General features: G+C 40.1%; 1 protein-coding gene across 1 annotated transcript in view; it reads right to left on the bottom strand.

The window, feature by feature from the left end:
• LOC109297588 (centrosome-associated protein CEP250-like) overlaps positions 1 to 11345 on the bottom strand; it is a 91651-nt gene that overhangs the window by 32017 nt on the left and 48289 nt on the right. The window contains exons 8-10 of the mRNA XM_019517457.1: positions 8869 to 8961; positions 3500 to 3560; positions 2908 to 3053 (exon numbers count right to left, since the gene is read on the bottom strand). Coding sequence (XP_019373002.1) covers positions 2908 to 3053; positions 3500 to 3560; positions 8869 to 8961 — 300 coding nt within the window. The remainder of the gene's footprint in view (positions 1 to 2907; positions 3054 to 3499; positions 3561 to 8868; positions 8962 to 11345) is intronic.

The following is an 11345-nucleotide window of genomic DNA, read 5'->3' as shown; positions in this document are numbered from 1 at the left end:
ATGCATGTGCTTAGACTGGTGAACTTGGATGTGTATGTGCCTGAGTTGGTAGTGTGTGTGTATGTGCCTAGTGTGTGTATGTGCTGTGTATGTGTATACACCTAATTGATTTGTGTGTTTGTATATGTGCAATTGTCACACCCTCCCATCTAACAGCACAATTTTGAGATCCTGAGAGCTGGCCTGGCCCCACAGGACAAAAAAGCTATATTAGCTCTTGCTGGGAAAGTCCTGTTCAGTCGATGAACCTGGGTTGGCACATCCTCCTTGAATATGGCACATGCTCAATACAGAAAGCTTTCATTGTGAGGGGATGAAACATTCTCCAAATAGACAGCCTTCTGAATATTTAGTCAGATTTGAAAAGGTTTCTACTGAGCATGCACAAGGTGACATTTTTCAGTGGTTTATTTCTTGACCAAATTTGAGCAAATTTTTATAGGGTTAGCAAAAGTTAACACTTGTGCTTTGAAGCATATGGCATTAAAGAAAGATTAAAAAAAACAAAGTAAACATGTCTTATTCCTTAATCTCAGTCTCAAAAACAGCTGAATCATTTTTTTCTTGAATTTTACAAAAAGATTTCAGCACAAAAGAAATAACAGGAATGGAAAATACCAACACAATCTCTTAGAGTATGGCCAAATTCAAAAGCAAATGGAAATGGGGTCTTACAAAAGAAAGTCTCAGACAACATTAACTGTAGGCAATGTTACCATCTCCTACATCTGCTTTTAATAGATTTTAATGAGCCTGAGGCCATTACACACAAGGTAGCAGGGCTTTGTGTTGCTACAAAAAGGACTTGAAAAACGAAGCAGCTGAAACTGCAGTTGGATACAAAATGAAAACAACTGAAGAATAGCAGCAGGCAGATGGCATACCCAAACGGATGGAGACAAGGCCAGGACCACTGGAACATCTCTCCTAACACAGGGAAGTTAGTAATGGGGTATATGGACACTGTGGAGGACCAAAAAGATGCCAGCCTACAGAACGAAGACAGAAGCAGAAACAAATTATGAGCTCTAACAAGCCACAATGGACTGGCAGTGAAAGCCATATCTCTATGGTGGACAATGTGGTAGTAGCTTTTGGCTTCATCAGAAAAAACACTATGACTGATGAAAAATAAGATATATGCCTGGAACATGGAGGAATGGACAGCCTACAAGGTGGAAGAGATTGGAGGAGGTACGAAGAAATTCATCTCTATGCATATGCTTTGAATGCTGGATGTAGTTGAGTCCCTCTGTAAATGATCCTTTAATAAAGAGCCAGACTAATTTTTACAATATGGAGTCTTCTAATTTTATTACCCAGCACATGATACATGAAAAAATATTTTTTCTATGTAAGGAAAGAAAAGTCAATAAAAAGATAACTATTTTCAGCTGGCATGAAAATTGAAGAAGTTGGCAGAAAAAAAATTAAGAATTTGAGCTTCTGCAGTAATAGCAGCACTCCAAAAATATTGTCTGTATTTCAAGGGGCATGGAGTCATGCTATTCAGGGAATTTTGTTTATATCTAATTCAATGAAACATTCCCAGAGTAGCATTCTTAAAACATGTACATGTGTGCATAACAACACAAATGCTAATACAGTACAGGATAACTAGATTCACAGATTCATAGATGATAGGACCAGAAGGGATCTCAACAGATCATCGAGCCTGACCCCCAGCCTAGGAAGGAAAGAGTGCTGGGGTCAGATGACCCCAGCCAGATGCCTATCCAGCCTTTTCTTAAAAAACCCCAAGGTAGGGGAGAGCACCACCTCCCTTGGAAGCCCATTCCAAATTTTGGCCACCCTTACCTTGAAGAAGTTCTCCTGATATCTAGCTTAAATCTGCTTTCTGTCAACTTGTGGCCATTGTTCCTTGTTACCCCAAGAGGCGCCCTGGTGAATAGATCATCTTCAATCCCTTGCTGCATCCCCCTAATGAATTTGTAGGTGGTCACAAAATCACCTCTCAGCCTTCTCTTGTGGAGGCTGAAGAGGTACAGGTCCCTCAGTCTCTCCTCATAGGGCTTGTCCTGTAAGCTCCTAACCATACGAGTGGCCCTCCTCTGGATGCTCTCGAGTCCATCAACATCCTTCTTGAAGTATGGCACCCAAAACTGGACACAGTACTACAATTGCAGTCTGACCAGTGCTTCATAGAGGGGCAGTATCACCACCTTGGAACTATTTGTCATGCATCTGCTGATGCACGATAAAGTGTGGTTAGCTTTGCTGATGATTTTGTCACACTGACAAATCATGTTCATTTTGGAGTCCACTATGACTCTGCTCTCCCCTTCTGCTTTTGTGCTGCGGAGAGGGTCACTTCCCAGCTAATAGGTATGCTGGATACTTTGTGCCCTAGGTGCAGCACTCTGCACTTGTCCTTGTTGTACTGCATCCTATTGTGTACTGCCCACTTTTCTAACCTGTCCAGGTCTGCCTGCAATCATTCCCTACCCACCAGAGAGTACATTTCACCCCACAATTTAGTATCATCTGCAAACTTGGACAGTAGACTTCACACCTACATTCAAGTCACTAATGAAAATATTGAAGAGTACAGGTCCAAGGACCAAACTCTGCAGGACCCCACTACCCACATCCATCCAGGTCAATACTGACCCATCTACTACCACTCTCTGGGTATGACTGCTAAGCCAATTTGCCACTCACTGGACTGCATAAACATCTATATCACAGCCTCTTAATTTATTTATGAGAATAGGATGAGATATCATATTGAAGGCCTTGCTAAAGTCCAAGAAAACAACATCTATATTTTGTTTAATTATGACTTTAATGAAACTAAAACAGATTGACTGGCTTTAAAAGAACTTGAATAGCTTTTATTTATTTTTAAAGTTATCCGAAGAGCAAATATATTTTTGTTATGCTTACTTGCTCTCCTTTAATCTCTAAAACCTCAGATGTATCTGTCTTTTCTGCTGTAATGGAGGCTTTTTGTTGAGGAAAGTCCACCTGGAAATTCATCAGCCCTTGTACTTTTTCCATACTCAGTGTAATCTTCTGAAGTTCCTGCAAAGCTGAATTGGGTGGGAAAAATCATAAAAGAAAAACCATCTAAGATTTAATACATTCCTCAAATAACATTATAAATGTTGATCAGGATTGTGAGCATGAGTTAAATTATGAGCCCTGTTCTAAAAATCAAAAGTGTAATATGTAGCATGTTCACTTATTTTGAGTTAAATATTAAGTAATTTTAAAGGGTCTATACAGTTCTATAAACATTTAACATTTTCATGCTTCTGGGAGTCAGGTGACATAAAAATAATTATTTCCAACTTCACCAATCATTTATCCAAAGCTCACTGATGTCCAATGAAAGCCTCTGAATGTATTTCAATTGGCCATGGATCAGAGCATAAGAAAGCTCATGGGAAGTGAATATAAACTAATCATAGAGAATAAACAGTGAAAATATATCTATCTCATTTAAGCAGCAATGTGTCTGAAAAATAAAACTTACTCAAAACATGTTCCATGTATAAATGGTCTAGTTTTTGAGAGAAATGGTCTAGGATCCAAGCCTGAAAAACATGATAGGAATGTTACTCATACAAGCTTGGTTTATAAATGTTTGAGAGAAATGCTCTAGGATCTAGATCTGAAAAACAAGATAGCATCATAATTGGAAATAGGTATCAGCAGCTCTTCCAGAGGAGATGTAAAATAAAAAAAAAACAACAGTAATAATAATCACAATTTACATTAAAGTACTCTAACTAACAGGGTGCAATAATATACAATAATGATAGATCATAGAAGTACTTCATTAAGATGCGGCTAGAAAAAGAATACAGGGGCTAAGTACAGACAGTTAAAAAGCCTGAGGCTGAATTGATTCATTCTTCAAAGGTTAGTTTAAGCAATTGAACTAAATGAAAAAGTGAACAAACATTTACTTTTGATTCTGGAAATGCAGCCACATGCCTGCACTGGCCTAGGCCAGAAGCTGAGAGGGGCGCTAGACCACGCCACTATGCTCTAGAGCCCACCCACACTGCGAAGGAGGCTTTGTGGAGGAGGTCCAAAGTATCCTGGGATACTCAGAGACTGTCAGTAAACTTTAATTTGGAGGGGATCTGGGACAGAATTTCAATAAACCAGTTTAATGTACAACAGTTAATTTTGTTACTACATCGATCTAGGTTTATCTTAAACCATTTCTGGACAATTTGGAAGCACTTTATGTGCAATAAACTTCTGTTGTGTTACAGATTTGATTCAGTTTCCAATTACTTATGTGTAATTATTCATGTGTAATTTCTGTTCCTAGCTCGGAAGCACAACTGAGATCAACCCAACCGAGTTCTCAAATATAATTCAAATGATTTCTCGATAGCATCTCTCCTAATCACTAAAATCATATTAAAATGTTTTTATATTTTATACAATCATTTGGGGCAGTGGAACTGTAGATTAGTCTTAATTTATTAATTTTGTATTTTAGTAATAGAGTCCTCAGTCAGGAGCTGAGTCCTTTTGTTCTAGAAATTTAAAAAATACACTCTGATTTGCCCCTTAGAGCTGATGAACTAAAACCTTAGTCATGTAAGGAAGGATTATTCTCATGAGTAAAGGCTGCAAGATCAGTCCCCAATATGTCACTCTCCTTTTATGTTGAATCACGGAAAAGCATTTTTCCTTTGACATTATCTTTCCAGAATGTTTAAGGTAGGACTGATTCTGATTGTACCGTATAACTGAGGCATGCTTGTAAATGATCTTATATATTTAGACGTACATAATCTAATATGTTTATTAATAGTCCTCTCCTTCAACTGCTGAAACTGCCCATGATTGATATGAATACACACACATACATACGCTTTAGACATATATTGATCTGAATACAAAAAACCCCCACATTTACACAGGACATTTTGTTCTGTGCTACATATATTAAAAATACTAATACATGTTCAAACAGAAGAAAATCCAGAAACTCTCGCAAAAGCAGAAATTCAATTAGAATCAAATTATACTCTAAGCATAAATACCATCAGTCATCTTCTGTACCAAGACACCTTGGAAAAGAGATGAGCTTTGCAGTATTCCTAGTAGCTCAATAGAGTAGGGCTACTTCCAAGTTCAGAGGTTAAGAACATAAAAAATGACATATTAGATCAAATCATAGATCCTTCTATATTTTATAGTGGCAAAGAAGGAATGCTAAAAGGAACACTATTTATCCAGATTGCCCTTTTTCCCTTTATTCTCTCTGTTTTTCCTTACAACTTCCATAATTTAGATGCCTAAGAAGTTCTAACGTGGAGGTTGTAGCCCTTAAGGCAAATATCCTGCACATTGCTTTCTTCTTTTTTTATTAACAAGGCTCCATGACAGTGTCTCAGGGTAAGCAGGTTGATCACTGAGAGACAGACACCCCAGAATGTCATGTTTTAGAGAAGGTACATGAACCTGCTTCTCTCACACCCTAGTGGAAGATCCTAGTGGATATTCTGATGTGGATCTTGCTGGGTGGGTGGCTGGGTCTGTATTGGGCAGGGAAGAGACACAGCTCAAGTCACCATGGTTTATATTGTGATGCAGAATGGGAAACCCATTTTTTTGCTCTGAGCTCTAGAAATCAGTGATATAACTTCCCTGGAAACCAAGTATTTTTTGCCATAATATCACTAATTAAAATTGTAGGTTTTAAATATGAAAAATATAGTTCCTTATCTGATAACGCATCTGTTTCGTGTTCCTGAGCATTTCATGAAAGCATTCAGAAATCCATTAATAGAATCAGATGGTTACAAATATTTACATGGCCTTTTGAAACAAATCACATATAAAAGTCTTTATGCACAACATAATTAAAAGGTGGCACTGTGGAATTACCTAATCACTATTTCTGGAAACTGTACTCTTTGAAAGATTTTATAACATCTGATTGTGTGCTTAGTATTCCATAGTATTTCATAGAAGCAGAAAGTAGAATTTGATTACTATCCTTTTTTGATTGCTACGCAAATTGACAATATATGTACACCCTTGAAATTGTGAAATTAAGACTCATCTCCACAAATGACACTGAGATGTAGCAGAATTCCAGAAACAGCTGGACATTTACCTGGGTAACAAATATATAAAAAAATCATAATATGCATTTAAAAAAGTAACAAAACAAAGATGAAATCCTGGCCCTGTTAAATAGAAAAGTTGCCACTGATTTCAAAGTGACTAGCATTTTATCTCAATGATTTTGGAAAAAGATATCAGACGTTAAATTAAAATTAGTAAGATACTTTTCCTGCATGATACTGATTTGAATACAGTCTTCAAATTAGAACACAACAACATAAGAACTAATTGCCATCTACTGGGTCAAGCTATAGGTCAATTTTATGCAGCATCCTGTGTTACACAGGGGCAGAGAGTGGATGCTAAAAGGGAGTGTATTGAGGACACTCCCATGCTCAATAGGTACTGTTGCATCCTTCCTCCAAGAATTTGTCCAATTCTGCTTAAAATGTCAGCTTCCACAACAACTGAAGGGTGGTCAGTGGCAATGTGTAGGGGGTACATGGGGGTGCACGTGCACCCTCTGAGAGCACCCCTTGACTGGCCGCGCTCGCTGCTTAGGCAACAGGAACAGGGGGCAGGTGGGAGTGCCGGCCCCTGCAAGAACCAGCCAGGGAATGGGAGCACTGTGGCCACTTCCAGAAGTGGCTCCAGGCCCCCACCCCCTCTGGTAAGATTGGCCATGGGGGACCCCCCGGTCACTGACTGATCACTGGGGTGGCACATGCCCCCCCGACTAAGGTGGCACCAGTAGCCCATGAGGATGATTATCCAGAACATGGTGATAGACTATTCTCTGTGGTGGCAGGGAACAGGACAAAGAGTACTGCACTTATTCTCATACCACACAAACTTTTCCTGGAAGCTTGGGACATATGTTTTAGGTGAAATTGATTTGGGACACATGTTTTAAGTGACACTGATTTCTGTGCTGGAATGGAGGCAGGGGGATGATGGAATGGCAGCAGGGGGCTGTTCTCAGTCCCAGCTCACCCAGAGCATAGGTGGATTCCCCTCACCAGCATCATTTCCTCTTCCCCTGCAGCAGGGCCAAATTTTGTGTTGTTGTATAAATAGGGCAAATGGAATTTTGCTACAGTGATTTACCTACAGTCACAAGAAAATTAAGAATTTAGGCTGAAACTCCTGCTGTTATAACTCTTCTTACAAAGCATGTTCTTTGGCATGAAAACATATCTCAACTTCCTTAATATAGAGAGGAATTTTGATTGGCTATTTATTAGGAGAATTGCTGGTATGGAAATGGCATCTGAAAGAGATCAAAATTAATGGGCACCCACAGAAAAACAATTTCATTAGAGCTTTGATCATGGACAACAAATAAAGTCATTGTGAGATAACTAAACCCATAAAAGAACAAAGATACTCAGCTATTACACACAGTTATTTCATTTAATCACTGGAGGGCTATGCCCTGGAATTCCCAGTCAGCAATGCCTTCTTAAGTGTTCTTGTTGACCCAAAGTTGACATTTAGTACAAATCCCAGTGAGATACTATGCCACAAGGTGGAGGGGAGGGGGAATGACAGTGCTAAAACTGTTCTATTATTCCTTATGTTAGAGATAAGTGAATGACGTTACTGGAAATAAAGTGTATAGACCAATGTAAATAAGGAGAACCATACCAGCAAACAAGACATATTTCCAACAGGATGATAAAAGAATCACATATAAAAACGCTCGTACATTTAAGACACAGAGTCCTGGTTGAAAATGTTCCACCTAGGCAGCCTAATTCTGTTTCATAATTGCACTGAATAAATCAGGACTAACTCCTGATACAGCTATAACAGTGTATAGCTGGCATAAGGGAGATAAGGATTAGGTGAAGTGTGTTACAACACATGCACTGGATAATACCCCTTTAATACACTCCAGTGCAGTGCACTACATCCTGAGGCATTCATAATTTTCAACAATATCTGTCAAGGAAAGTGTGCAATGTAGTCATTGCAGTCTTGCAAAATAAGCTGGATGAAAGTCCTTTCATTTCTTGCAAAGACAAAAATCCTTTATGGCTCAATGTTGAACAATGTTTAAGAAATAATGCAGTCAGAGGTGCACTTGGTGCAGTGGAGAAGGGAGAATAAAGATGGATTTATCCAACCACAATTTCAAAGGCATCTTCTGCACTCCTGAGACTCTTTCTCAGGTAAGTGTAAACTTAGGACTTCTTAAATTAGAAACAGATGCTCACATTTCTAACAGTGTGCTTTATCAGTAGGAAATAACCCAAACCCAGAGGACATTGGCCACACCCGCCTTTCCATAGCAACTTCTCCACCTAGCTATAAGATGTTTTTGCTAAGCAGTTTCTCCAGATATCCAGATACTTCACAACTCTACAGCAGGTATAAATCAGATGTAACAGGGACAATCTTCCCAGTCTTATTTCTTTATTAAGAAATACTTTGTTCATTTAAAAAAAATAGACCATTGGATCTTCTTTGGTTTCACGACTCTTCCAAAGAAGGACAATGCAAAATGAGAAAGGGAAAGGGCAATATTGTTGTATTATAAGCAAATAAAAAGAAGAATGATGTAGAATAAATAAAATATTGCTGGAAGTTATGTAAGTGGCTATGGTCCAACTCCCTTGTAACCAATGTATGAGGCATTCAAACACATTTGACGATTTCCTAAATGATATATTAGGAACAAAAGTCATATTGAATGTCATTGGGGTTTATAGTTCTAAGTCACTTTAGCTTCTTGGAACATGCCATCATGCACATAAGATCAGATGCTTGCTTCAGAAAGAAAACCAAGTTCATTTTAGTTACCTTTTCTTCCTCCCATTTTTCATTCTGTTGTTTTATTTGGCAGAGAAGACCTTTCTTTTCTTGGCTCAGTTGCCTGTTTTTCTCTCTCAGGTTCTGGTTGCATTAGGGAAAAAAAGTAAAAAGGTAGAAGATTGGAGACTTTTTAAATGGATCTTGCTTCTGAAAAATAGCTTTGTTGTTTTTCAGTCTATATAATTAATGAATTGGCCTTCAGAGTGGGGGTTGGCAATAAATGGCCTGTGAACTTGATCCAGCCCATGGAGCCATTGGATTTGGCCCACAGAGCTCGAAGGCTTTGCTTCTAACTGCATAACTTCTAATGCTGGGGCTGGGCATGCAGAAGGTGCACCTACATTGCTGCTGCTTCTTACCCTACCACCCCCCAGCTTCCTACCTGCAACATGGATGTAACTTCCAGCTAGTGTGAACTGAGATGGGTCTGGGCAGCCCCTAGCTGTACCTGGATTGCAGCTGGGAGGGTGGGAGGAGGTGTGGGGAGAAGTGACACCTGTGCAGAAGCAGCCTCCAGCCATCCAGCCCTGGCCCAGCTCCCCACTGGCTGGAAGCTGTGCCTGTGCAGCAGCCAGAGATCAGGAGGCTGGAGCAACAACACAGCAACAACAGTGTCAATTAAGTTCCCAATTGCTCTGCCCCAGTACAGCTGGCTTCTGCCTGGAAGCTGCCTCTTGTACCCCAGCTGAGGAGCAGGGGGCTGGGGAAGTCGTGGTGGTGGCAGGGAAGCTCCCAGATGCCCAGTCTAGTGGTCTCAGCATGGGTGCAGGCAAACCTCCCTTGCTGCTGATGCACCAGCAAAGCAACCCAGTCTACGCTGGAGTGGAGCTGGGTTGTTCTGGGCCACAGCTTGAATAGATTGCCAGTCCCTGCTAAAGACTATGCTGCTAGTCACTGATATCAGCCCCAGACATACTTGGAAAGCATGCTATGAACACACAGAAAATGGACATAGGTTATTATGGATACACATCTTTTCTGAGATTGCAGATATATATCTGCACAAAACTAGTGTTTTAATGAGAGACCAAGAGTCAGTAGATAAACCACTGCCAGCTATTCACTATGAACAGGAATTAAGCATCCTATTTCATTGTATATATTTCAGTGCTAGCTTTGTTATTCTTTTGTCATACTAATACTCATAAAAAAGTGCACACCTGCTAGTAGGTGATGTTCTTTATAAAGTTTGCAACCGTGGCTAGTATCAGAGAACCCGCCTCAGGGAACTGTGGTTTAAATGGAGATGAAGGTGAGCTGAGGTGAGGTGAGAATCAAATGTTGCAAAATCTATTGAAAACAATCTATCTCAGCAGAAGGATGAACAAAATGTCTATTACTACATCTCTGCCTTCATGATTTGCATTCAACTTTTCTTAACTTCAACAAGAAAAGATAACCTGGTCTAGGAAGTAACTGCTTCTTGGCTCTCCTCCACCATCTGGGAAGCTGATCTCTGAGCAGCACTGTAGCATATTGGTGAGCATGGACCTCACAAAGTGATGCAGATGGTAAACTTAGAAGGAGTAAATAAAATCCAAGGGCCAGCTAGTATTAATCAAATGTAATCAAAACTCCAGTGATTTATAGCAGCTGAAAATCTGAACCTGAATATAGGGAATGAAATAGATGTTCTGATTAAATTAAATGAAAGCTCAGGAATTGCTTGGAAAACATTTTGAATGTGTCTATGGACATTCAGATTAAAGCTGGTTAGAAACCAGCTAAAGAGTTTTTATACATTTTAAGCACTAACTTAATAGCTGGTTGGTTCCAGGGATCTAGCAGACCTCCTGAGGCTAAAAAGAAAGGCCTACAAAGGATGGAGGATGGGATTCACCTCCAAGGAGGATTATTCTGCACTGGTCCAGTCCTGCAGGGAGCAAACCAGGAAAGCCAAGGCTGCAACTGAACTCCAACTAACTTTGAGAATCAAGGACAATAAAAAGTCCATTTTCAGATATGGGGGGAGCCAGAGGAAAATCAAGGGCAACACTGGACCCCTGCTGAACCAGATGGGGCAACTGACAATTGACACCCAGGAAAAAGCCAACCTATTAAATGGGTACTTTGCATCGGTCTTTCATCAGTCCCAGGGGACGCCCATGCCCACTATGAGACAGGGAGGTCTGGGTGAGGGAGATCCCCTGCCCTCCATTAATGCTGACCTCATGAAGGAACACCTTGAGAAGCTGGATACCTTCAAGGCAGCCAGTCCTGACAACATACACTCCAGGGTACTCAAGGAGCTGGTGAGCATCATAGCCCAGCCTCTGGCACAGATCTTTGAAAACTCCTGGCACTCCAGTGTAGTGCCTGAAGACTGGAAGAAGGCCAATGTGGTGCCTATCTTCAAGAAAGGGAGGAAAGTGGATCCAGCAAACTATAGGCTCATCAGCCTGACTTCTATCCCAGGGAAGATCTTAGAAAAGTTTATTAAAGAGGCCATCCTTAATGGACTGGCC

This window comes from Gavialis gangeticus, unplaced genomic scaffold (genome assembly GCF_001723915.1).
Source record: "Gavialis gangeticus isolate Ggan-Ray unplaced genomic scaffold, GavGan_comp1, whole genome shotgun sequence".
In the NCBI taxonomy this organism is placed as follows: Eukaryota; Metazoa; Chordata; order Crocodylia; family Gavialidae; genus Gavialis; species Gavialis gangeticus.
This window is presented reverse-complemented; position numbering and strand designations above follow the sequence as displayed.